This window comes from Ochotona curzoniae, unplaced genomic scaffold (assembly GCF_017591425.1).
Source record: "Ochotona curzoniae isolate NIBS_2020 unplaced genomic scaffold, NIBS_Ocur_1.0 scaffold_3208, whole genome shotgun sequence".
NCBI lineage: Eukaryota > Metazoa > Chordata > Mammalia > Lagomorpha > Ochotonidae > Ochotona > Ochotona curzoniae.
Window position 1 is genome coordinate 30,627,665 of NW_024467106.1, and position 27,829 is coordinate 30,655,493.

The window sequence follows — 27,829 nt, forward strand, 5'->3', positions numbered from 1 at the left end:
ACCCACACACATGCTGGTGGGTGCCACTCTGTTTAGCCATGCCTTCCCCTAGTCCTGGTTTCCATGCTCACCAGTGGAAATTGACAGCACATTCCTGCATCCAGCTGTTCTCAAACACCAATGGTACTGAGGCTACCTAATTGCACATCCCTACCCATCCTACACCCATACCCGCACTGGACAAGGAACCATATCGAGACCAAATCGCAGGCCCCACCCGCCCCACATTCACCCTGAAACCACAACTTAGCCAGGGCGTTCCCTGTACTCCCCAACCAGGCCTGTTCCCAGCGTAAATCTTCATTGGCAGTTTGCTCTGACTCAGCTTGCACAGCCCCTCCCTTCCGAACGCTGCCTTAAAACACTTGCTTACGTCCCTGGCTCCCACTGACCTGCAGGTACAAGAGCCTAGCCGGCATGAACTCTGCTCCCTCCTGTTTCTATTTACTTGGGCTAAGGTTTGCTCAGTCGTGCCTAATCTAGTCTGTTCATTACCAGTTTACACATTGGCCAGCTGATGAACTTCTTTGGCAGACAACCCCAACCAACTTCTGCAGACTGATTTGTCTCACATATTTAGTGATTACAGTTGCTAAGGAAGAGTTACGCCTTTTTCAGGTCCAACGAAGCACAATGTTCAACCTGGAGCTAATTAAGCAGCAACTCAAAGAACCAAAGCCCCATAGCCCCGGCCGGCGGCCAGCAAGGCAAGCTGCCTCCCAAACAAACTCACACATTCGGCTGTCCGGATCCAGGCATGAGATCCCCTCCTGAGACCCACCTCAGCCAGAGCTGCTAGGTTTAAAGATCCCAGGCCAAGTTCGCTCCCCACCAAAACCCCTTCACCCCATCCCATGAGGACGGCCGGTGGGTCCCGACCTGCCCAGTCCCAAGCCCTCCCCCCTACGGTCTACTCACCCCGAAGAAGCAGCCCACCGAACCCACAGCCCCAGAAGCATCACAGCACATGGCGCAGTGCACAGCGGCTGTCCAGATCACCATGAGACGCCCTGTCCTGAGACCCACCTCTTTAGCTGATTGTTACACAGAGAAGAGAACCACTCTTGTAATGCTTAAGGAAGGTGGGCAGAGCAGCTTTTCTAGTTATTACAAATTATTATATAGCAGTGTTAATGATAACATTCATTGCCTAGTCAGCTACAGAACAGATGGTAAGAACAGGAGCAGTGATTTCGCTCAAAAATCAGGGTAGTGGTTCCTTTGACAAGGGGAATTAGGGAGTGGCTCTTCTGATGTAATACTTTTATGTATTTTGTTGTATTCGTGGTTCAAAAAAAAATAGGGAACTTTCATTGATTCCAAGATGTACAGTTTTCATATTTTGTCATTTCTAGAGTTGGGGTGCTTCACCTACTTGATGCATCTTAATCTTGGTGCGTCAGAAGCAGTAGGTGTAATTCAGTTATTGCTTTTACATGTCAGTGTCAAACCACTGAAATGACCCCAGAAGAATTAAATAACCTGTAGGAATTGGCAGGGCGGAGTGTAATTTAACTTCTTCAAGTACAAATCATAAGCTGACCAGCTATACATGACTGTAGACGTGACTTGAAAATTCTAGCAGCAAATAGCTAAAATAAGGATTCCATATCAGCAGCCTCCTTGAAGATGCTAAGCTTCTTGTGGATAAACCACCCAGTGACCCTGAGATGAGTCAGCAGAGCCAGACTCTGAAAGTGAAGACAGGTTAGGAAGAGACACTTGCTTCCCCTTACACTTTTCATGAATGCTCAAGCATTACATGACCTCAACTGAAGTGCCTTTAATATGTTTATAAATATAAAATTTCTAATGACAAGGTGTTGTGTTAGTTAATTGGTAACATTTTTCTTGGTACATAAAAAAGGTCATGCAGTTGACTGATAACATGTTTGCTTCAGTGTGAGATACCTTAGCATGACCAAGACTACCAGAATCCAGTGGTTAACTTTCATTGGTAAAATTTGGGATACAGATGCATGTGAGCAGTCTCTGAAAATTCTTCCTGTTGCAAAATAACACTTTAAGTAAATAGCTGAGTTGAACTTAGTAAATATATTATATAAGAAAAGGAAAGAGATTCTAGGTAAGAAAAGGAAAGAGATTCTAGTTTCAAAAATTATTAGGTCTGGGGTTAAGTTGCTGTCTGCAGTGCCTTTATCTCATGTTGGTGTTAGCTAAAGTCCCAGCTGCCCAACTTCTGAACCCCCTAATGCACCTGGGAAAGCAGTAAAGCAATTGTCCAAATGTTTGGGTCTTTGCTCCCCTGGGTAAGGTACAAATGAAACTCCTGGCTCTTGACTTTAGAACTGGGCCAGTTTTGGCCATTTGGGGAATGCACCTTTTTGTGGAAGATCTCTGTGTCTATCCTCTCTAACTCTACCTTTAAAATAAAAATTAAAAAAAAAAAAATGAAGATGATTTCTTAAAGGACCAGATTGTAATTTAGAATGTGGTGGCATAATGTTCCTGGATTAAAATGTTTAATACAAAATTGAGTTTATTGTAATAAACAAATTACTACTGTAATAGTATGGTAATATGTCTTTAACTGGTTAGTATTGTTTGCGTTATATTCAAGAATAAATGTGTGAAAATGACCCCCCATAAAGAAAAGTAACTATGGTAAAGGGGAAGAATAATTCTAGTAAAATACTATCTTCAAAACAGTATGAAATTGTCATGAAAGAGAACCAGGAATATGTGGAATTTACTGAAGGTAAAACAGATTTTTACATTTAGAGGAAATAGGATGATTTGATGACTAGATCAGGATCTGATTGTTATCCATGTTTGAGAAAAATTGAATCCTGCTTCAGTGTTAATGATTTTCAGTGAAGTGTGAAATCTATATTTGAAAAATAACATAGCATTACATTTGTATAACTTCACTGCTATATTTTGCATTATAAAAATACAAGATCATAAAAGAAAACATAAAAGATTTAAGAAGATGAACCATGGAGTAGAAAGATTTTTTGTTACACATGACAAGTGGTAAATTTATATCTAAAATAATAAGTGAAAGCTGGTTATGCCAACCTTGGAAAATTGAGCAAGGTACATAGATTATTTGCAGAAAAAATTAAATGGATAATAACCCATGTTAAAATTAACCTTTAACATCAGAGAAATGAAAATTTAAAGCAAATATGCCAATGCTATGTTTTCACTCTTCAGATGAGTAGACATGCTTGTAGTACAAGTAAAATTACTCTTGAGTGAAGATGGTGGGAAATAGGATTTCTGGGTTACAGCTCCAAGTATGACTTGACATCCAGCCTTTTTACAGGTGATTGATAGTATCCTAAAGTTAACAGAAATAAGAACCAAAATACATGAATCCCTTTGTTTAGTAATCTCTCTAAGATTAATGTGAGATTGTTCAGTAATTTTTAATAATTATGTTTGCATTTGCAAAAAATAGACACTTTGTCCGTAAATACTGGTATGTGACAGTATATCAGTTAGATACGTTTGCTTGAGATGGAAGCAAGATAACATAAAGCCCAAACATGCCAGTTCATACGTGAGGCTTGTTTTTTATGCTCATGGAGAGATAGGTACGTTATGCTGCTTTTGTGTTTATTAGTTGGCATTAAATGTAATTTTTGTTCTTTGGGGCTTTGAGTAATCCTAGTTCTGTAGAATCAGACATAATCTTGAAATAGCTTTCCTAATTCAGAGGCAGCAGATGTCGTGGTTAAAACTTAGATTGTATGAAAAACCGTACGCCTGAGCAAGGGGAATCAAGGACTGCTCAGACAGCTCAAGTTCTGTTTTTCTTTCCTGATAGCTCCATCAAGGCACAGTGCCTGTTTCCTACACAGTAACAACAGTGGCACCACATGGACTTCCCCTCTGCACAGGCCAGCACATCCCTGCGTGCAGTGCGCAGCAAGTCCCAGGATGCTCTGTGGTTTTCAGTGGACAGCACCTCCCCGTCTGTAGTGTGCCTCCTCCGGTAAGTCTGGGCCTCTGTTACCATTAGATCCTCCTGTTAAGCATATCAACCTGGATTTGGTCTTGTGATTAGACTCAGAAGCTTTCTTTAGAATGGCTAAGCATTATATAAGCAAACAAATGGTATCTTTGTAACTTTATTTCCAAGTAAAAAGGGCAATTTTACTGCAAAAACATTGTTATTGTACATGAGCTTTAAAATGATGTGATTTTTACATTAATAATACATAATTGAATACTCTGAGGACCAAGTTGTGCATGCTTATATAGCAACACTGTTTGAAAGTAAAGCTTGATAAAAGTTGGCCTCAACCCCAAAGACTGTGGTGTTGAACAGAAGTGTCCGCACATACAGGGTTTCTGTAGACACTTACCATGGTAAACCTATGTGAAATAATATCATCTCTGAAAAATTAAATGACTTGCTTAATATCATAAAGATAAGCAATTAGTATGGGAGGGCAGACTCACCTTTTTGCCTCAAACTTATCTTTTAATATGCTCTACTTTTTTCATAAATGAAGGTACTGAAATCTAGAGGACTCAAATGACTGAGCTAAGGGCGGTAATGTCTAAAGGAAAGCCCTTGGCAAAAATCTCATAAAAACAATACTGTGGCTTGAACATGAGATTGAAGCAAACGAACATGCTAGTACTGAGCACGTTCATTGTCTCAGCTTGGCTTCTAAGTAATAGAGAGCTGTGGTCAACTGCCCAATGACATGCTGTACAATGATTAAGCAGTTAATTGTGAGTTGCATTTTGAGAAAATTTCTACAGAGAATTTTCTATCAGACTGAAAAGGAGAGTTTTTTAGAATAGCAGCAGCAGCCAGTACTTTACTAACAGTATGCAATATATCAGTTTATCATTGCTTGTAAGTTGCTGAAAATGTTGTGGTTAATTTGGGGGATGCTGTGGCAGTGACTTTAATCTCATATTTAAAACATAATCATATATTCCAATATTTTTAACCAAAAAAAAATAATTATTTCTCTTACAGATGCTTCAGGCATGTTCCGTTCAGCACTTACCAGTACCATATGCTGCATTCCCACCCCTTATTTCTAGTGATCCATTTCTTATACATCCTCCTCACCTTTCTCCCCATCATCCTCCACATTTGCCACCACCAGGCCAGTTTGTCCCCTTCCAAACGCAGCAATCACGATCGGTAGGTACCTCTGCTCTTAATTTTCCCAAAATCTTTAGACCAGGCAGATTAATTTAGTGAATGTAAGGTTTTACCAATTAAACACTGTGACTTAGGCATTCTTGTGGTTCTTAGAAAGAGTGAAGGATTCCATGGATATAAACTAGGATACAGTCATATGCCTTGGATTTTCCTGGTTTCTTAGCTCGTTGTAGCTATTGTAAAGTCACTTTTAAATGACCTTTTACAGTCATTTTTTTCTTTTCACATAGTTATAAATAAGAAAATGAGAAGTGTATAAAGGTATTTGTGTTCTATAGAATATAGAATATATTCTATAGAATCCTGTTCTCATGCTGGACTACAGCTAAGGTGAATACTGTTGAGGGAGTTAGGGAAGATAATTATGTTAATAAAGAAGGTCACAGGAAAAGGCTCTAATTGTTTTCTGGATTGGCTGAACTTAAGTGCCATGTCTAAAATAAATAAATAAATGTGTGTATGTATGTATGTATAGTAAGAGTTCTTTTGGAGGGTATGGGACAGGGAGGCAGATTTACAGAGAAAAGGAAAGACAGATCTTCATCCACTGCGGTCACTGCCAAGTGGCCGCCATGGCCGGAGCTGAGCCAGTCTGAAGCCAGAAGCTTCTTCCTGATCTCCCACTTGGGTGCAGAGTCCCAAGCATCATTTGTATCTAAATTTGGCATTATTTAAAAGATCCAGTTACACAAGTGATCAAGGTTTAGCCTTGATGGTGTCAGTATCATCAGTTGTAGTTTGTTTCTAGTGTGAGTTAACCTTCAGACTGAAATGTTAGCCTTTATGTGCAAATAATGTGTTAATGTTCTGTATCTGAGGAAATCAGGTTAACAGTTGAGTGCATGTGCCCAAATAGTTAATTGAAAACATCTGGGAACTGACGTTGGCACAGAATGGATTAAGCTGCCTACTGCAATGCTAGCTTTGACCCAGCCTCTGATGCAGCTGTCTGTTATTGCACCTGGGAAAGCAGCAAAAGTGGCCCCATATGCTGGGGTGCCGTGGTCACCTACATTTAAAAAAAAACTGGATGGAGTTCCAGACTTCTGGCTTCAGCCTGGCCTGCCCACTCACAGCTGTTGTCATTTCAGAAGTGAACTAATGGATAAAGATCTCTGTCTCTTCCTCTCTACCTCTCCCTTTCAGATTTTAAAAAAAAAAAAAATCAACAACACAGAAGTAATTGCCCAAGCGTTTATAATAGTGTCAAATTTATGTATTCTATAAAATGAATGAACCTTGAAAACATGATAAGCAAAAATATAAACATACGCACACAAAGGCCACATATTATATCTCTACATTGGTAAGTCCAGGTAGCCAAATTTATAGTGATGGAAAATAAGTATCTCCTGGAAGAGAAATACTTAGTTAAATTTAAAAAAAAAAAAATTTTTTTTTAAAGGAAGAATTACAGAGAGGCAGGCGCCAGGGAGAATCTTCCATCCGCTATTTCACTCTCCAAATGGCACAACACCCAGGCCTGAGCCAGGCTGTAGCCAAAAGCCTGGGACTTTATCTAGGTTCGTGGTGTGGGTGCAGGAGCCCGAGCTGGGTGGGCAGTAGAGTAGCTGGGACTCAGCTGGCAACTCGATGCTCATTTGGAATGCTGGCTTTAGAGGCCACAGCTTGACCTGCTGTGCCAAAGGGCCATCCATGGGTAGTCCTAAATGGTATGGGGTTTCTTTTAGGAATGCCAAAAATGTTTTGGAATTAGTGGCAATGATACTATACACTAAGATCTACCTAAGAGAGTTGTATGTGAATCATAGCAACCTTTTTTTTTTTTCGTATCCTATGTATGTGATTTCCTTAGCATTATGTGATTTTTGTACATTGTTTCACAACATACTTTAGAAATTGGCTGTGAGCATATCACGTGACAGTGCTGGAGTTGAGATTAAGTGCTTTATCCAGCACATGGCTGATTGGTGACAGTGCCAAGGTTACGGTAATATCGGCCTGTGTCTTTCTACTGCCACGTGGTGCCTTCTGTACCTTATCCCATTTTGAGATTTATAAATGTGTTTGTGTTCTGGTCTATGAAAGGTTACATGTCTCACGGTTCTTCACATATGGTCAGGGTGTTGTGACTGAAAGAAGTTATTTTTACCTTTTTAATAATTAACCTGTTAGAGGACTTTTAGTCTTTTAATAAGAGAAATTTGAAATAATAAAAGCAATATATCTGATACTGATGGAAATGTTTAGTGACCTGTTTTTTAATTGAAATTGAAGATAGGAAGGTTTTATTATAGTCTGTGTGCGCACCTGTAAGAATTTGAGATTAATGTAAAGTCCATGGTCTTATAGGCATCTTGAATTTGTTTTTCTACTTTATTATAAAACTTATGAAAACACTAAGAATAAGCATTTATTTTCCTCTTCAGCCTCTGCAGAGGATAGAAAACGAAGTGGAACTGTTAGGAGAACATCTTCCAGTCGGAAGTTTTACCTACCCTGCCTCAGCTCATCCCCCAACGTTGCCTCCATCGGCTCCTTTGCAGTTCTTGGCACATGACCCTTTGCATCAAGAGGTGTCCTTTGGAGTAGTAAGTTTCTATACATTGTTAGAAAGTTATAAATTGCTTTGACAACAGATTCTGTGTTATTTCAGCATTGAATTATTTCACAATTGAATTGTGAAAGCATTCAATTGGAAAATTATGTTTAGAAACATTCTTTAGATCTTCGTACTGATGGTTGCATCTGTGCCATTAATTTTAAGACATAAATAAATAATAAATACCACTGGAACAGTGAATTCTTCCTGCCCCACTTTTATCTCTGCAGCCTTACCCTCCATTTATGCCTCGGAGGCTCCCAGGCCGGAGCAGATACCGATCCCAGCAGCCGATCCCACCACCCCCTTACCATCCCAGCTTGCTGCCATATGTTCTGTAAGTCCTTTATTTCTTTCTATATCTTGAAGTTTCAAACTTGAGATTCTCTTTGCTATATAAATGTCGTATATTTGGTCTGTCACTTGGGATTTATTTTTGCTAAAGGGGTTGAAGTTGCTGTTAAGGAGCCACTTAAGGGTTAAAAAAAGTGAAAACACGGGGAAGAGTTGGGGATGTAGAAACATGTGAACTAAAAAAACAGGTTCAACAAAATAAGAGTTAAAAAGATTTTGGCCTCTTTTATGCTAGCATCATTTGCTGCCACTTGCCATCATCTTGATCCAGCTTTGGGGTAGACAAAGGAGAGAGTTTTTTAAGATTTATTTTATTTTTATTGGAAAGATGGATATACAGAGAGAGGAGAAACAGAGAGGACGATCTTCCATGCAATGATTCACTCCCCAGGCGGCCGCAACAGCTGGAGCTGAGCCAATCCAAAGCCAGGAGCCTCTTCCGGGTCTCCCACGCGGGTGCAGGGTCCCAAAGCCCTGGGCTGTCCTCGACTGCTTTCCCGGGCCACAGGCAGGGAGCTGGATGGGAAGCGGGGCTGCCGGATTAGAACTGGCGCCCATATGGGATCCCGGGGGGTGCAAGGTGAGGACCTTAACCACTGCGACATTATACCGGGCCCAGCATATATTATGGGCTGGAAACTGATCACGTGTCTGATCATGTTCTAGGGAAGAGGAGAATTATAGTCTCTATGCTAATAGGCCTTGTGCTTTCATGCTGCTTTGATAGTTTTATTTTTTCTGTCTGTGTCTGTAACTCTGCCTTTCAAATAAAAAAATCTTCCTTAAAATGCTTTTAGGGCCTTGCATGGTAGCCTGGTGGCTAAATCCTCGCCTTGCACATGCCAGGATTTCATATGGATGCTTTTTTATCCTGGCTGCTCTACTTCCCTTCCAGCTCCCTGCTTGTAGCCTGGCAAAGCAATCGAGGAAGGGCCCAGCGCAATAGCGTAGTGGTTAAAGTCCTCTCCTTACACGCACTGGGATATCCAATGTGGGTGCCAGTTTTAATCCTGGCAACCCTGCTTCCCATCCAGCTCCCTGCTTGTAGCCTGGGAAAGCAGTTGAGGATGGCCCAAAGCCTTGGGACCCTGCACCTAAGTGGGAAACCTGGAAAAAATTCCTGGCTCCTGGCTTCTGATTAGCTCAGCACCAGCTGTTGCACTCACTTGAGGAGTGAACCATCGGATGGAAGCTCTTCCTCTCTCTCTCCTCCTCTCTGTATATCCGCCTTTCCAATAAAAGTAAATAAATCTTTAAAAAAAAAAAAAACAGTCGAGGATGACCTAGAACCTTGGGATCCTGGACTCACATGGGAGACCTGAAAGAAACTACTGGCTCCAGATCAGCTCAGTTCTGGTCGTTGTGGCCACTTGGGGAGTGAACCAGCTGATGGAAGATCTTTCTCTCCATCTTTCTATAAATCTGACTTTGCAATAAAAATAAATAAGTCTTTTTTAAAAAATACTTTTTAACAGCTGAGGCTAGGCCAGGCTGTGTGCCAGGTCTACTCTGTGGGTGGCAGGAACCCAAACATTTGGGCTATCATCTCTTTCCATACACATCAGAAGGAAGCTCCTTCCTTGATCATTGCTGCTTTAAAGGGTTACCGCTGATTAACACAGGCTGTTCATCTTTGTGTTGGCCTCTGTCCCTTCTGTTCCCTGAGTTAATATGCTATGGGTTCTTTTTTTTTTTTTTTTTTGACTGCAGATCAATGCTACCAGTGCCACCTGCTGTGGGCCCAACTTTCAGCTTTGAATTGGATGTGGAAGATGGAGAAGTAGAAAATTATGAGGTTAGTAGATAAACTATAAATTTAATATGGGGAATATTGTGTACATAGACATATTTTTTGAAAAGATACTTCTTTCTCCGTTTTTTCATCTAATTAAATGTTAGATCCAAATTCTTCATTCATTTAACGTACACATGTCCTAAAAATGTGCGGAAACTTTAAGGATACTGGAATAATGGGTACCACCAAACTGACACAAGTTGGTAGATTTCCATGCTCTGTTAAAAAAATTTCAATTTATTTATTTGAAAGAGGTATAGAGAGTAAAGGAGAGCCAAAGATCTTCATTTTCTGACTGGCTCCCCCAAATGGTGGCAATAGCCGGATCCAAACCAGGCCCAAGATTGAAACCAGGGGATTCATCCAGATCTCCCACATGGGTGCAAGGGCCCATTCTCATTGGCAGGGAAGTGGAGCAGCATGGATTGATCAGGTGTCCATATGTGATGTTCACATCACAAGTGGCTGCTTAACCCACTGTTCCATCATGCTGTGGAAAAGCGGTCAAGGACAGCCCAAAGCCTTGGGACCCTGCACCCATGTGGGAGACCTGGAGGAAGCTCCTGGCTCCTGGCTTCGAATCGGCTCAACTCTGGCCATTGTGACTACTTAGGGAATGAGTCAGTGCACAGAAGATCTTCCTCTCTTTCTTCCTCTATGCGTATCTGACTTTCCAGTAAAAAATAAAATAAACCTTAAAAAAAAAGAGAAAGAATTGCATACAGTTTCATTAATAAAACGCAGATGACAATGGTGAGTTTTGCTAAGTTGTTCTGGAGAGAGTTTGTGCATGGTGCCCTTGCCTATCCTTGCAACCAACAATAGGAAAACATGCTTAACATCATTAACTATCAGGAAAATCTAAGTCAAATCATGAAGGCATAGCTGTCAATGTAATTGTTATCAAACAAGAGTGATTAAATGTTGATGAGGATGTGGAAAAAACTGGACTCTGTGCAGCCGCTATGGAAAACAGGCGTAATAGCTCACAGTAGCCAAGATACCGAAGAAGTCTAATTATCCACTGATGGATGAATGAATTGAAAAATTGTGTTTGTGTGTGTGTGTTTTGGAATATTCAGCCTTTTAAAAAGATACTGCCATTTACAACATCATAAATAAAGCTGGAAGTCATACCAACTGAAATAAGCCAGACATAGAAAGAAATGTACCTGTTGATCTCACTTAAATATATTAACTTTTTAAAAAGGAGACAAAGGGTAGAGCTGGATGTTTGGCCTCATTATTAAGACACCTAATGTCCCGTATTAACGTGCCTGGTTTAAAGCCTGAGCCTGGCGTCTGCCCTCACCTTGCATCTGACGCAGATTATGAGGCTGTTGAGGTGGCTCAAATGTCAGCTTCCTGCCTCGTATGTGAGAGACCTGGATCGAGCTTGTGGCTCTTAGGTTTGACCCAGGTCAGTCCTAGCCTTTGAACATTTGGGAAGTGCACAAGTGAGTGCAAGTTGTGTGTGTGTGTGTGTGTGTGTGTGTGTGTGTGTGTGTGTGTGTGTGTGTATTTGTGTTTAACGAAATGAATACATAGGGGCTGGTACGGTAGCTCAACAGGCTAATCTTATACATGCAAGCCCTGGCATACCATATGGGCACCAGTTCATGTCCTAGCTGAACCGCTTCCAATCCAGATCTCTGCTTATGGTCTGGGAAAGCAGTCGAGGACGGCCCAAAGCCATGGGACCCTGCACCCCTGTGGCATCGTTGGCCATTTCGCTCACTTGGGGAGTGAATCATCGGATGGAAGATGTTCCTCTCTGTCTCTCCTCCTTTCTGTATATCTGACTTTCCAATAAAAATAAAATAAATAGATAGATAAATCTCTTTTAAAAAGAGAGAGAACAGTGGCTAAAGGTTGTGAAGGGAGGGTGAAGAAATGAGGTCAGAGGCACAAATTTTCAGTAGTTTTGTAGGATGGATGAGACTGAGTGAAATGCAGCTGGCATACCACAGTTGATGCAGTGTGTCCTGCAGGTTGTCTGAGAGCAGGGAGAGTATTAGCAGGAAGCTCAGGTCAGGTGCAGGCCTTGACTAACCCAGGCACTCTGATGTGTGGGATGTGTGTGTCCTGAGCAGTTTTGACCCCTGTCTTCAACATTTGTTGTTGAAATAGAAGGTATGTAGGCCATCGTTTCTGTAATTTGCCATCATGTTGTATGTATGTCACTTTGCCATAGTAACAGCGTGTGGAATCCATTATATCTCATTTCCAGATTTCCTGAAAGGGACCATTATAACTTCCTGGTTTTCTTTCTGCACTGCTTATAGCAGTTACGTCAGAACAGTAAAAACATGAGTTGCTTTTCTTTTAGACATTCCACATGAAAATTGCTATGAAAGATGATTTTATACATGTAGATGGAAGATCAGTGATGTTGCAATACAAGAAAAATACTTTGTATTTGACTGCAGGATCCCTTTCTAAATTCTGTCTGGGGGTTGAATATTTTGATCGTCTGTTAAATCATACATTCATCCAATGAAAAAAATCTGAATTGCTTCTTCATTTTTACCTCATATTGAAGATTCTGTGACAGTTCTGAGGGCCTGGCTCACTCGAGGGTACTCAGTGCAACCACTCTCACCTTTTCAGTCGGCCTCTAGTTTTATCTTGGTGCCTTCATGCTGTTGATCCTTCTGCTAAAAACTTTCGTTCATTTCCATGTTTGGAAAACATGGGACAGTGACAGCGGAGCAGCATGTGACTTAATTGTCAAAATAAAGCTGTCCCCAAGACAGAGTTGTGATATTGTATTTAAAAAGTACTCGGGCCTTTCACTGCATTAATTATAAAAACTGGAAAAGTCGCATGTGTCCTGTCATTACCCTTCATTTGGGGTGTGTGTGTGATTTGTTCTCTTAGCCCTGTAGTAACCTGACAAATGAAGAAAGGGCAACCTGGTTGTGGGATAAAGCAAATGAGAATTTAGAATTTGTAAAATAGGGAGAAATAAAAGCAATAAGCATAATAATTAACATGCTCACTGATCAAGTAGTTGAAAGTAAACTTAAAAAGTTACTGTTTTTATCCTTAAATGTTTATTGATGCAGTGTTCTGTCAGTGGCTAATACTAATACAACAGAAATGAGCTTTATCATAGAAGTGGTCCAACCTAACAGTTTATTTATAGGACACGTGGGGCCAGAAAAATGAGTTCTACCACATGGATCAGAAGATCAGTAATGGTTGAGCACTAATTGTATGTTGGGTGTTAGTGTTTGAGGTAGCGTGATGCTCTGTGAGAAGGCTGTCCTTCAGAGCAGTGGTTTCTGGGGAGGTTCTCACTCTGCAGGAGAGTGTCTGCAGATGCTTTTGGGGATGGGAGGAGGTTGCTGCATCTAGCTGGGGATCCTGCCACCCATGCTGCAGTGCCTTGGGATAGCCCCACAGCGCAGATTCGCCCCGCTCAGAATGTCCCACCTGATGAGATATGTGAAGATGATGTTTTACATGTATATACACAGCTGTTTTCCCAAAGAAAACAGTAGGTATTTCAGAATAACGTGGAATTAACAGCCATGAATTGTGGAGCTTTTGTAATGATTCTTGTGCGTTCATTCCTTTGTCTACTTTTATCTATACATTGAAATGTTGTGTCCACGGCGAGATAAGAAGATGCCTTTTTCCTTTATAGGCCCTGTTAAACCTGGCAGAGCGACTGGGAGAGGCTAAGCCTCGAGGACTGACGAAAGCCGACATTGAACAACTTCCTTCCTACAGGTTCAATCCTAACAACCACCAGTCAGAACAGACCTTGTGAGTATATTTTCTGACATCTCTGTTCAATTTCCAGGTCTGCTTTGCTGAAGTAAGAGCTTGAGAGTTCAGGATTCCTTGACTCAGTTAGCTCTAGGTCCATGCTACTAGTCACATGGAAGTGACCTCAGAGCACACCTGTAGCCCCTGCCTCAAGTCCCTTGCCCTGCAGCCCACAGAAGAGAGCCAAGCCACCAGCAGTTCCATCTTCACAAGGTGGAAGCTGTTATTTTCTTCTAAAAGTTTAATCATGCCTCTATTTGCTGCAAGCAGTTTGATCCATTTTGATAATTTTTTAATGTGTGTGAGATACCTTCATTATTTTGACTAGCCTGTGATTAGTACTAGTAATGGTATACTGTCTTTTGTCTTAATATCGGTTTATTACTAAATAGCAGTTTCTTGATAATCTCAATAAAGGAAAGTACTCTTATTAAATGTTTTAATATTATGCTTTTTTTCATGGTACTGATAATTTAAGTGACATTTTAATAAATGAGAATGCTAGGTGGTTTTGTGGGCCTCAGTAATCCATAACAAAATAGAAAAACAACAAGATGTGATAGTTAAATGATTCCTTTGCTTTTTTGTTTTTCCAGGTGTGTAGTGTGCATGTGTGATTTTGAGTCAAGGCAGCTACTTAGAGTCTTACCCTGTAACCACGAGTTCCATGCCAAGTGTGTTGACAAATGGCTAAAGGTAAAGTGATAGCGTATGTAAAGGAAATGGCATTACTGTGTTTCCTGTTTTAGTGACAGTGAGTTCATTAGACTAGCCCATGGTTTAGTGCAGTGTGGGTATCTGAGACAAAATTGAAACAGCATTCAGAGGATGACGGCCGCAAATGGCAGAATGAAAGTTAACTGTTTTGACCATGATGGGTTGGTTATGCAGAACTAACAGGATGTCCTGGCTTCCTTACAGTAACAGGGACATGCTGGCTCTTAGAGTGTAGGATACCCCATGAGGCCCCTTGAAGTTTGTAGGGAAATAAACATGCTAGTGTTTTCATGTAACTGTGGTCGTTTTTTCCTTTATATACATCAAACAAGTCCAAAACACACATTTTGTAACATTGATAGTGCCAGGGTGAAATTGTTACAAGGTATTTTTTTAAATGTTACTTTTCATACTTTCTTAACAAATGGATACAGAATTTATTCTGTGTCATTTTAAAAAATGATTTGGAGACACACTAGCTTAGATAACCTTGCAGCTTGGCAAGAAAGATAACATTTAAATAAAACAGAATCAGATCTCTGAGAAAGGTACCTAACTTAGCTCACATTGAGACATGGAGAGTATTCGTTGTTTATTAAAAACAAGCATTAAATATACAAGTATGCTGACTGAAGAACAGAGACTAATCAGAAAATGTTTCATGTAGCTGATCATAGTGTAAAGGGAGTAGTAAGAGAAGTTCAGAAATCGAACCAGGTTATTGTGAAGTCACTCTGAATTGTGGAGATGTGGGGACTTGAAGGAAGGCTATAACTCAAATTGTCAAATTGTGAAATGTACAGATAGGGTAAACAGATTTGGTATGACAATTTGAAGAAACCAACAGCTAATTTGCAAGCTATTTTAATATGGAAATGAGGCTATTTGGATTATAGGAAGTCTGAGAGCAGGAGATGCTTTTATTCTTGCTTTCACAAATGCTGCTGCGGCTGTTGACATGGGGAAGGAGCAGGTCTAAGAGCCAGTGCAGCGGTAAGCATGTGCAGGTAGGAGTGGAGCTGGAGTGACCTGTTTTAGAATCAGGCTTTCCTGAGAACTGCTGGATGTTCCTGTTGGCCTGGAAAAGAGCCAGTTTTACCGGTAAAACATTACTCAGTTTACCCAAATTGGTGATGGAAAACGTTGTTCCTGTGGTTTAGCAGGCCGATTAAAACATGCATAGGCTATTAAATCCTTGTGATTTTTGGAATTTAAAAATGAATGATTGCTTTTTACCTGGTAAAACAGACTATGAAAGCTGCCTGGGAATTGGAAGTGATTCCATCGTGTTTAACTTGTTTCTGAGTCGCAGTCAGGATGAGTCTGTCCTTGTCTTTATTTTCAGGCAAACCGTACTTGCCCCATTTGCCGAGCTGACGCCTCAGAAGTGCATCGGGATTCCGAGTAACCAAGCTAAGAGCACAAGTGGAGTGTGGGGTTCCTCGTCACATGTACATACGGACTGTCCATGGAACTGACTGTGGCTTCCAGCCCTCCCTTTACCAAAAGGGTCAATGGACCTTTCTTTGCACTGTGTGACTTAATCAACTATAAAAGCTTACAATTAGTCTTCACAATTATGGGATTGTTATACTAACCGTGTGATTGGAACTCCAAAGACTTTCTTTAGCTTAATTTTGTGTGTGCACTAACATTCCCTGGTTTTTGTGTGATCATTCCGAGTGTTGCTGCAAGATTACAGTGGACGTGATCTTTTAGCATGTGCTTTTATAAAAAGTGGTAGCCCCAGATGATATAGCAATCTACCTTATATAGAGCCTTCAGAAACTGTGAGTGGAAATGAATGGAGTATGACTGCTGGTGACAAATGTATCTGTATATGTGAGAGAGTGTGTGCAACTACTTGTGTGAGGGCATGGTAGCTAATGTGTGTGTGAGATCCTATATACCAGCATGTACCAAGAATGTGTGTGTAGTTTTAATTATGCTGCAATGTATAATCTGGTGTGTTATTTAAACAGCACTAGTACTGTACACTGGTTTTCCCCTTGTGTTTGCTGTTGCACACTGATTGCTAAGGGTGCATCCATGGTAAGCCTTGAGTTCTCCCTCCCCTTCCTGCTCAGAGCGGGGTGAGGAAAGGCTTCTTCCTTTGCTTCAGGCAGCTGTCGCCTTCTCTACACTGGTGATCCCGGGTGGGTCACTTGAGAAAAACAATTGTCACAGATTCTCACTCCATAAACCCAATGTTTTCATTCTGTTGTGAAAAAGAAATTCTTAAGCCTCCTCCTTGCTGTTTCCAAAAAGAAGGTGCAATATCATACATCAGCAATTAGCAATATTAGCATTTCAATCAGTGATTTGAATGTTGATGCTTTCTTGTTTTACTTTCTGGTAAGCTTCTTACAGGAAGTACCTGTGTTTTGGGGGGTTTTTTGTTTTGTTTTTAATGTTTAGATTTGTGGTCTAAAGATATTTGAGTAATCTATTTCTGCAAATACGGCTGGTCTCCCCAAGGTTCTGCTTGACTTCCAGAACAGAATCTGTTACACACCTTGACTTGTGAATGTGTCCAGGCTCTCATAGGCAACTCAGTCATTGTTTTGTTTGTTTTTGTTCTTGTTTTTGTTTTACAAAAACTGAGACTGTTTCTGTTCGTGTTGATACCCCTGCCAGGCTCCGTCCCGAGCAGTGTCAGGTTGTCCTCAGTTACTTGTCATGAAGCCCTCGGTTCAGGCTGGACCACGTGCTGCGACAGCTTCTGCTCCTTAGGCCTCGTGCTTTTGCAGTTTATTTTTTTGTTTCAGTGAGAAAAATTTGATGCAAACAGGCATTCAGAATGCTTGCAGTATAAATTAAAATTTGATTTTTGTTTAAGAAATAATGCTCTCAAAACAGGAATTGACCTTTAGTTGACCTGAAAGAATACATAGCTGTGTGGATTTTTTAATCGATTCATACTTCAGATTGTTTAAAAGTCATTTTTCCAGGAATATTTCAATTGCTTTCTTCTCTTCCCGTGTCCAGCGTTGTCTGCCTGCTCCTGTGGCTGAGGTCTCTGCTGCCTTGCAGGAGCACAAGCTTCCTTCTCCCAGTCAGGGCCGTGAGCACTGGCGGCCAGCCTCCCTGCGCTCGGACAGTGTCAGCTCCTTGTCACTGCCACGCCGCTTGCCCTCCTTGAAGTCTCTTTAGAGAGTTCAGTAAAGTCAGCTCACACAGAAGCACAATTTTGCCCTTTTCCAGACACCGTTGCCTCTATCTAGTCAAACAAATAGGATTTTGCGTCCTTTCTGTTGGCCCTGAAGTTTGTCATTGTATCAGAATTCCATCTCAGCAGTGGTAATACGTGCACATTACTTTAGATCGTTAGGATAATCTCCCACCTGTTCCTGATGAATAGAAAACCATTAAAGACCAAAATTATTGCTGTAATAATTTCAGCTACATACAAATCACGTATAGTTTAACCTTTATTTTTTTTAATTAAAAAATCATGTTTTAAATGGCAAAAGCCCATCTTATAGACTTTTATATAGTTGCAAAAAATTTATATCTGTACAGAACATAACACTACTACACTCAGTATTCATTTTATTGAAGCATGCAGTTAAAGCACTTTTTCTAATTTATATAGAGATACCTGATTAACAAGGCACACTTGTACTAATGACTAGGAAAAGTAGCTTTTTCTTCCCTTCCTCAATGAATTTTTGTCATGTCCCTTTTCTAGTACGTTTTCGAGGCAATTGGCAATTTAGGAGGCAGCAGGACCTGTGTGGGCAGGAATCCTGAGGTACATTTTTGTGCTCTGCTGACCACCCTCTGTGCGCAGAGGCACTTGGGGGTGGGGGACGTGCAGATTCGCCTGCCAGCTTCCCCAGAGTTCGTGGGCATGTGTCCTGACCAGCTCAGACAAAAGAGAAAGGATAGTTGCCAGCTGTTGTCCTCTTGGGTGACAGGCAGGTGTTGTCTTGGTCCTCTTTCCTCCTCAAACAAATGCTGACTTCACCATCCTAACTGAGCTGTGGGTTTTTGTCGGCAGGAATAGGCATCATTGATTTGTTACCCTCAACACGGCGCACGCACACAAGCCTCCAGGTTCCAGATCTCGTTAGGATTCTCTGCAGATTTTTTTAGGAGGGTGGGGGAGCAAAATCTGGAAGATGTGGAAAGCATGTTTAGATTTTATACACTCTGAAATATGATTTGTTAAGATTCTTAAATTGGGGCCTCCTGTAATAATTTTGAATGAGATCTACCACCTCACGAGAATATTTTTCACAGATATCTTCAGGCCTTCATCAGAAAGCTGTGTCTCCCCCTGCTGGTACATTTAGTTACCTCATTTTGCTGTTTGTTTCAGATTATGAAAGCTCACAGGGGTGTTAGAATCATTTGCTGAGTCATTTCCTCAAATCATACTCCATTGTATCAGTTAAACATAGTTTTAAATGTATGTATTATATATCTGTAACCAAATCATTTGAAGGCTTGATAAATTTTTAACAAAGTTTGTACATTTTTTATGAAAGTTACTAGTAATGCTTTACTAAGTAGTGCAATGAATTTTTATTTTTAATCCCTGTGCCCAATTTTGGAGTTGAGAGGGTTGTTGGTAATAAATGTATGATGTACACTTCAAACGCTTGTGTGTCTCCTGTGTTAAAACGCCCAGCGAGCAGACGGCACTGGGCTGGGCAGCCAGCTGCCACATTCAGCTTTTGAGGCTGTGTTTCACTGTTCCTGTAAACATGAGAATACAAAGCAAGTAGCATTATGGCATGGTGTATGCATTTATATCATTTAAGAAGCCAAGAAAATGGCAGAGAACATAGCCACTTAGAGGGGAAGTCATAGTTAGACAATTACACTTGTTTCTGTTTAGGTGAGTTGTAGATGCAGGAAACAAGGTTATTATAATTGAGCACATTTGTTCACATTAACCGTAGTTAGATACCACTCATTGACAACATAAAGTAAATGGCCTGTTGTCCATCTGTGTTGGTATCATGGCGTTCCTTGGAGTTTCTACATGTACTGGTGCTGGTACACATGTGTTTAGAAAAGTAGCCAAGTCCTTATTTGCTCATTTTCCTAATACCTTTAGGACATGATCTGAGAAACCTTATACTTGTTTTCCTAGGGTATGGGCATTAATACTAGGTACTCGGGGCACTTGCCAGCAGGGAGGAGTCCGCAGCTGTGTCTGTAAATGCAGACTTTGTGGCCTTGCCACGTGGTGCAGATAAAATCGGCGATCTCTCTGGCATGTGATGGCTGCTCTGAATCTATGGTCACTCCCTGACAGAGATCTGTCCCAAAAAGCTTCTAGCCAACAGAGGTTCCTGCATGTCAGAATCGTGTCCTTGAAGATGTCGGATGTGGGTGCTAGGTTTAACCTGGCTCTAAGTAGGCTTTGGTAACGCTAATCCACAAACATTCCGAATGTGCTCGTGGACACTACCATCATTGCTTGATAAAGCCCTTGCATGATGGTATAAAATCCTCAATGTGATCGAAACACAGCTAAGCTTGACCGCTGACTGGATAGGCCATGGTATCTGACAGAAGGGTAGTTCACCATACACACTTTAAAGCTTCTTGTAGGGCCCGGTGGCGTGGCCTAGCGGCTAAAGTCCTTGCCTTGAACACGCCAGGATGCCATATGGGTGCCAGTTCTAATCCTGGCAGCTCTACTTCCCATCCAGCTCCCTGCTTGTGGCCTGGGAAAGCAGTCGAGAACGGCCCAAAGCCTTGGGACCCTGCACCCGTGTGGGAGACCCAGAAGAAGTTCCTGGCACAAGGATCTGGCCCATGCTCTGCTGCTTTCCCAGGTACATTAGCAGGGAGCTGGGTCCAAAGTGAAGCAGCTGGCATGCTAACTGGTGCTCAGATGGGATTACCAGCATTGCATGTGGCAGCTTAACCAGTTGCACGACATTGCTGGCCCCACACAAGAATTTTCAAAGCTGATTATTTAATGAGGCAGAGAGAGAACATTCTATAAATGGGGCTGGGTCAAGCTGAAGCCAGGAGCCAGAGACTTCTTCAGGGCTGCCATGTGGATGGCAGTAACCCACTGACGCCCAAGGGAACATTAGCAGGAGCCAGAAGCAGGAGAGGAGCTGGACTTACACCCAGGCACCTCAACATGCGATAAGGGTTTCCAAACGGCATCTTCAGCGCTATGTCAATCGCCCACGTCAGTGAAAATACACTATTACCCTCTTAGATGAAACATCCTAGGTCTATGAATATCCCTAGTGATGCATTACATAGAACATACGCCAAGGGGTGGTACTGTGACTCAGTGGATTAAGTCTGCCTGGGGTGCCAGCATCCAATATTGGAGTACCTGTTCAAGTCCCCCTGCTCTGCTTTGGATCCAGCTCACTGCTTACGTGACTGGGAAGGCAGCACCTGGTGGTCCAAGTCCTTGGGCCACTGGCACCCATGTGGATTAACTAGCTGGAATTCCATGCTCCTGACATATGTGGCCTTTGGAGAACGAACAAGCAGATGGAAGATCATTCTCTCTTACTTCCTCCCTCCCCGCTTTCAAATAAATAAATATTTTAAAGGAAAAAAAACTTAAATACACCCTCAAACATTTTCCCCATCCTGAAACATGTTTTGAACTTGCTTTCTAAATTAAACCAAAAGTTTTCAAAGCAGCAGTATTTCTACAAGACAAGCAGTTATGCACAACACGGACACCAGGTGGCGCTGTGGCGCAACTCAGTTCCAAACATCAGCCCCTTAATTAATACAGAAATGTGCCTTAATACAATTAGAAACCCACCCACCAGAACAGGATGGGCCCACTACAGCCCAAGGCTTCGTTCCTTCATGAACACGTGGATGATTTCCTACAATGTGTGGTTTCAAAAAGGTGGAATTGTTCTTGCTTCAAGTATGGCTGGCTGGGCCAGGTTGGGTGGCAGCACCCATCAGTGCGAGCTGGAACTGGGGGACAGACCGGCCAAACCAGGCTACAGCACCCACTGGCAAATGCCGAGGTGAGATGGACCATGCCAGCCTGGGCAGAAGCACAGCACTACCAGCACATGCAAGTCCTAGTGGGGTAGGGGAGTGCAAGCCTGATAGGAAGATGCGGGGACTCTCCTGCTGGGCCACTCCTGCTGGTTAGCATGAGAGCTGGGACTGGGGGCAGACCAGGCTGGGAAACGCTACAACATTGTTGGCCTGCATGTGAACTGGATTGTGGGAGAGCTAGACTGGGCTGACTGACTGTCCACTAGTGCAAGCCTGAGCCAGAATAAGGGCAAGCTGTTTGGGCTTTGCCGCAGCATCAGCTGGCAAGTGCCAGGACAGGGGCAGGTCCTGTTGAGCTGGACTGCAGAATCACCTGGAGAGTCCAAGATCCAGGACTGTGAGTGGGCCCAGTAGGAACTGTGGACACCCCTTTGATGGGCTGCAATTCCCACTGTGAGCAGGAAAACCAGGATGGGGGACAGGCCTGGCTAGACAGGTGGTGGCACCTGCTGGCATGATTGGACTGTATGGTGGAATCAGTTGAGATGAGTTAGATTTCAGGGCCCAATTATGTATACAACAGCTGAATGGGAGGTGGGACAAACTGGACCAGACTGCTGCACATGCTGGAAGACACAGAAACCAGGGCTGGGGCTAGCCCAGTGGGGGTTTTGTGGGCCGTTCTGACTGGACTGCAGCTCCCAGTGGTGTATGTGGGGGCCGATTGTGTGGAGGATGGCATTGGGCTGGGCCACAGCACCCATTCATTTGCCTGGGAGATGGGGCTGGAGTTGTATTTTATATTTTATTTTTTAATCTTTTTAATTTATTATTGTTGGGCCTGGCACGGTGGCGCAAGTGGTTAAGGCCCTCGCCTTGCACGCCCGGGATCCCATATGGGCGCCGGTTCTAATCCCGGCAGCCCCGCTTCCCTTCCAGCTCCCTGCCTGTGGCCTGGGAAAGCAGTCGAGGACGGCCCAAAGCTTTGGGACCCTGCACCCGTGCAGGAGACCCAGAGGAGGCTCCTGGCTTCGGACCGGCATAGCATCGACCATTGCGCTCACTTGGGGAGTGAATCATGGGACAGAAGATCTTCCTCTCTGTCTCTCCTCTCTGTATATCTGCCTTTCCAACAAAAATAAAATAAATCTTAAAAAAAAATTTATTATTGTTTTCATTTTATGATACAGTTTAAAGAAGCTCTTGGGATTTCCCTTATCCCCCCCACCTAGTACCCCTATATCATTACTAAAGTATAGTTCTTTGTTTGTTTTTTGGTTTTTTATTGCATTTAATTTTATAACAATGTTTCAGAGGTTCTGATGTTTGCCCTAAAGTATAGTTCTGCATACACAGTCATATGTCCCTCCTTGCGGGCATGGACAATGCAGAGTCCAGCATCCTATTGCCAAGATACAGCAAACAGTTTCATTGTAGTCCATCTTTGGAAGTAGAGATCATACTGCATTGTATCCTCACATCTGGATGTTAGTCTCCATTTGACGCTGCTGCACATCCCCTTAAATGAAAAGCCACAAAACAAAATCAACAACAGGAAGAAAAAAGAAATTAACAACACCATGAACTTATATAACATGCTACTGAATGACTAATGTGTCACTGAAGAAATGAAAAAGAAAATCAAGAACCTTCTTGCAGAAAATGATGCTACTGTATGATCTGTGAGTCAGTGAGGAATGTAATCAGAAGAAACGGCTTTGAAGAGATGAAACTAACAAAAACAACTAAAAAATCAAATTCCATGAGAGAGTTTCCGCTAATTTTTTAAAAAAGATTTATTTTCATTACAAAGTAAGATATACAGAGAGAAGAGACTGAGAGGAAGATCTTGCATCCAATGATTCACTTCCCAAGTGAGCGCAACGGCCGATGCTAGGCCGATCCGAAGCCAGGAGCCAGGAGCTTCTTCCAGGTCTCCCACACAGGGGCAGGGGCCCAAGGCTTTGGGCCGTCCTCGACTGCTTTCCCAGGCCACAAGCAGGGCGCTGGATGGGAAGTGGAGCTGCCAGGATTAGAACCAGTGCCTATATGGGATCCTGGCGCGTTCAAGGTGAAGACTTTAGCCTCTAGGCCACGGTGCTGGGCCCTCCGCTGATTTTTGTTGGTGAAATGTGTCTCTTCTAGACAAAAAATAGGTCTGTTTCATTTTTTTACCAAATTACCTGTTGTATTTTTAAAAGAATATATATACATATATAAATATATATTATAAATAAATAAAATAGATACGTATACATATATGCTTTCTCTGCTCTGCAGAGGGTCCCAGCAGGGATGTGCTCACCTTGTCCTCCTCCCCGCAGGCTATTGGGATCTTTGTCTCCTCCTCTTCAGCTTGCCCCGTAAGGCCAGGGCTGCCTGGGGTCTGTCCCCACTCCTTGTCTCCTCCGTTGCTTCAACTCTCCCAGCAGTTCTCACGGTTCTCCGCGCCCAGCCGGCCCCCACCGCCTCGTGCTTCCTGCGCTTCTTCCGCCCCACAGCCCACATCCACGTACTCTGACTTCTGAATTCTCTAGCTCTGTTCCTGGCTGCCACTCACTCAACACTCCCATTCATCCTCCATCGTAAGGGACAGGGGAGACCGAGTACAGGGAACCCTGCTCCTAGCTTTGGGTCAGCTCAGCTCCAGCTGTTGTGGCCATAGGGAGAGTTAACCAGGAGATGGAAGATCCTTCGTTTCTCCTCCATGCACATCTACCTTTCCAATAAAATTATTAAAAATAAACAAATAGGGCCTGGCACAATGGCTTAAATGCTAAATTCTCACCCTGCGAACTCTAGGATCTCACATGTCCTAGCTGCTTCGCTTCCCATCCAGCTCCCTGCCTGTGGCCTGGGAAAGCAGTCGAGGGCGGCCCAAAGCCTTGGGCCCCTGCACCTGTGTGGGAGACCTGTAAGAAGCTCCTGGCTCCTGGCTTCAGATCAGCTTGGCTCTGGCCGTTGTGGTCACTTAGGGAGTGAATCATCGGATGGAAGATCTTCCTCTCAGTCTCTCCTCCTCTGTGTCTATCTGGCTTTCCAAAAAAAAAAAAAAAAAAAACATCTTATTTTAAAAATCAATCATTCTGAGTCTCTCAGCTCTTCAGGAGCTGATTTTTAAAAATGTTTGCTTGTGGGCCCCTCAAGTACCAGGATCCAATATGGGCGCTGGTTCATGTCTTGACCATTCCACCTCCCATCCAGGTCCATGCTGTGACTTGGGAAAGCAGTGGAGGATGGCCCAAAGCCATGGGACCAATACCAGTATGGGAGACCTGGAAGAAGCTCCTGGCTTTGGACCAGCTCAGCCTCGGCTGTTGTGGTCCCTGTGGAGTGAACTAGTGGACAGAAGATCTTCCCCTCCTCTCTATATATCTGCTTTTCCAATCAAAACAAACAAATCTTTACAGAAAAAAAGCTAGCTTGTCTATTTTCATTTTATTTGAAAGACAGAGAGAGCTCCCATCCACTGGTTCCCTGCCCAAAGCCGGGTGAGGCCAAAGCCAGAGCCAGGGAGTCCACACACGTCTCTGGCATGCGTGGCAGGGGGCACAGGGGCTGTTGCCGTCACTGCTGCCTGCCAGCGTGTACATTAGCAAGCAGCCAGGTCAGAAATACAGCCAACGAGCATATAAATAAATCATTTATGTTCTTGTTTATGCTGGGACTTGAACCCAAGCATTCTGCAATGGGACATGGGGTCCCAAGTAGCATCTCAGCCACTGAGCCAAATGTCCCTTAAGAGCTGTGTTGTGTGACACTCAGCTTGGGTGGTGGGGAACAAGAGGACTTCGGTTGTAACCCTCCCCCAGCCATCAGCCCATTTGCTTTTAGCGGGTACATGCCCTTGGCTTTTTTATTATTTTTTTAATGGTATTGGATTCCGAGGAAAAACAAAGAGTGTTTTGATCACTCATTGTGCCCTATGCCAATATTTGCTTTTACCACACAAGGAACCAGAAGCTCTGGTCACACTGGCACACTGTATGTATCTTCCTACAATACCTACTTCTTCATCTGCAAATCAGGGAGCAAATCTAACACCAGCTCAACTTCAGCCAGTGCAGGGCCCAGAGCCGGGCTCTCGGGGGCACCTGCTCAGCTCGCTGCCCCCACTCCGGTCTGCACCCTTCCTTCTGGCTCCTGTCCATGCCTTCCTGCTGCCCGGGACCAGCTTGCAGTTAACATGTTTCTGACACTCAGCCAGACCCAATAACTTTAATGAAACAGGGAAGCTGCAAAGTTCAAGTGGGCGTTAAGAGCTGCGCTTTGACTCACTCAATCAGCGATAAAAGATTAGGAGCGTCCTAACGTAAAAGCTTACCTTGACCTTCTGCAGGAGGAGACCGGAAGGGTCTGGAAGTTTTTCAACAGTTAAGGCAGTTCTGTCAGGTGACAGGGAAGAGTGAGAAAGCCAACGGCAGCAGAGATGGCGAGGAGCTTGCTGATGTAGGGGCCAGACCAGTGCAGCCGGGATGTCACCGTCCTTCTTTTCCCTGCGTCTCATGGCCCCCTGCCCACTCATTCCCTGTCTTCATCTCCATGCATTCTTCCAGGCTGCCTCTGGATCACTCAACATACATTTTGTGTTTTCAGGATCTTCCTTTGGCCAGTTGCCTTTCTTGGATTTCAACACGTGTGTGTGTGTGTGTGTGTGTGTGTGTGTGTGTGTGCGTGCACGTGTGTGCCATGAACTTCTTCACTCTCCAAGCTTAGGGATGCTTCTCAAAATCTTATTTTTGATGCATAAAATCAGCACAAATATGGCTACAGACAGAACCCATGAATCAAAACACAGTGATCAAAATAGAGATACGATGTGCAATATGGAAAATAAATGCTGCTTGGCTAGTGTACTGAGCCAAGATAAAGCAGTAGGGCTACTGATGACGGTGATTTCGAACTGACAAATGGAAGAGATATTGGTTAAGCCTCTGTCACAACTATAAAGTGATGGGAAAGCCTTTGAAATTCTAGTTGTGGGGCCGGCACGATGGCCTAGTGATTAAAGTCCTCACCTTGCATGCGTCAGTATCCCATATAGACACTGGTTCTAATTCTGGCAGTCCCGCTTTCCATCCAGCTCCCTGTTAGTGGCCTGGGAAAGCAGTCGAGGATGGCCCAGAGCCTTGGGACCCTGCAGTTGCTTGGGAGACATGGAAGAAAGTTGCTGGATCCTGGCTTCGGATTGGTGCAGCACCGGCTGTTGTGCTCACTTGGGGAGTGAACCATCGGATGGAAGATCTTCCTCTCTGTCTCTCTTCTTCTCTGTATATCCGTCTTCCCAATAAAAATAAATAAATGACTCTTTACAAACAAAAGAAATTCTAGTTGTAACAAACTTACAAGATACACTGGTTTGTTGCCACTGTGTATTCTTCTCTGTCTCTCTCTTTTGAGATTTATTTATTTTTATTGGAAAGGCAGGTATACATAGAGGAGGAGAGACAGAGAGGAAGAGCTTCCATCCGATGAGTCACTTCCCAAGCAGTTACAAAGGCCAGAGCTGAGCCGATCCAAAGCCAGGAGCCAGGAGCCTCTTTCGGGTCTCCCACGCAGGTGCAGGGTCCCAAATCTTTGGGCCGTCCTCAACTGCTTTCCCGGGCCACAAGCAGGGAGCAGGATGGAACGCGGGACTGCTGGGATTAGAACCAGCACCCATATGGGATCCTGGCATGTACAAAGTGAGAACTTTAGCCACTAGGCAGCCCTACTTCCCATCCAGCTCTCTGCTTGTGGCCTGGGAAAGCAGTCAAAGACAGCCCAAAGCCTTGGCACCTTGCGCCCACATGGGAGACACAGGAGAGGATCCAGGCTCCTGGCTTCTTGTCCTTAACGTGATGGTTCGAGGTTTATCCATATTGCAGCAGTGTTCACACTTCATTTCTTTTCATTGATGAATTATAGTTTATCATAAAGAGACAATTTTTAAGATCCATTCACTATCTAGCGGGCACTTGGATGAATTTCACTTTTTTTCCATTAGGAATAATGCTGCTATAAATATTCATGTGTAAGTTCTTACTCGGATATATATATTTTTCCATGCTTGTGGGTTGACGGCTGCCTCACCTTGGGCTCGGGGAGAGGAGGATGGGCAGGGCAGGGCAAATGGGAAATGATTGCTAGTGGAAAACAGAATTCCTTTGGGGGTGAAAAAAAGCCCTAATATTCAGTATGGCAATGATTGCACAACATTTTGTACTAAAGCATCACTGGATTGTACACTTTGAGGGAATTATATGATAGGAGTTACATGTCACTACTGTTGTTTTTGCTTTTAATGATCTAAGGGACAAGACAATTGCTGCCAATTGAATGGTAACCAAGATCTGCCAGAACAACCAACAATTTTGGTTTACTGTAGCACTGACAGGAACAAATTGCAGGACACAAAGGGCACGTGGCAAAAATCTCATCTCCTGGGCCCAGCGCCATGGTCTAGTGGCTAAAGCCCTCGTCTTGAACGTGCCAGGATCCCATATGGGCGCCGGTTCTAATCCTACCA

The 27,829-nt window shown here is 43.1% G+C and overlaps 1 protein-coding gene across 5 annotated transcripts in view; it reads left to right on the forward strand.

Annotated features, from left to right (window-relative positions):
* RNF38 (ring finger protein 38) overlaps positions 1-18,732 on the forward strand; it is a 115,939-nt gene extending 97,207 nt beyond the window's left edge. For all 5 annotated transcript variants that reach the window (XM_040963631.1, XM_040963633.1, XM_040963635.1 and 2 more), the window contains 8 exons: positions 3,797-3,964; positions 4,967-5,137; positions 7,549-7,710; positions 7,952-8,058; positions 9,786-9,870; positions 13,523-13,644; positions 14,244-14,343; positions 15,710-18,732. In XM_040963631.1, the coding sequence (XP_040819565.1) occupies positions 3,797-3,964; positions 4,967-5,137; positions 7,549-7,710; positions 7,952-8,058; positions 9,786-9,870; positions 13,523-13,644; positions 14,244-14,343; positions 15,710-15,772 (978 nt within the window). In that variant the 3' untranslated portion in view covers positions 15,773-18,732. The remainder of the gene's footprint in view (positions 1-3,796; positions 3,965-4,966; positions 5,138-7,548; positions 7,711-7,951; positions 8,059-9,785; positions 9,871-13,522; positions 13,645-14,243; positions 14,344-15,709) is intronic.
* Positions 18,733-27,829: the final 9,097 nt, after the last annotated feature.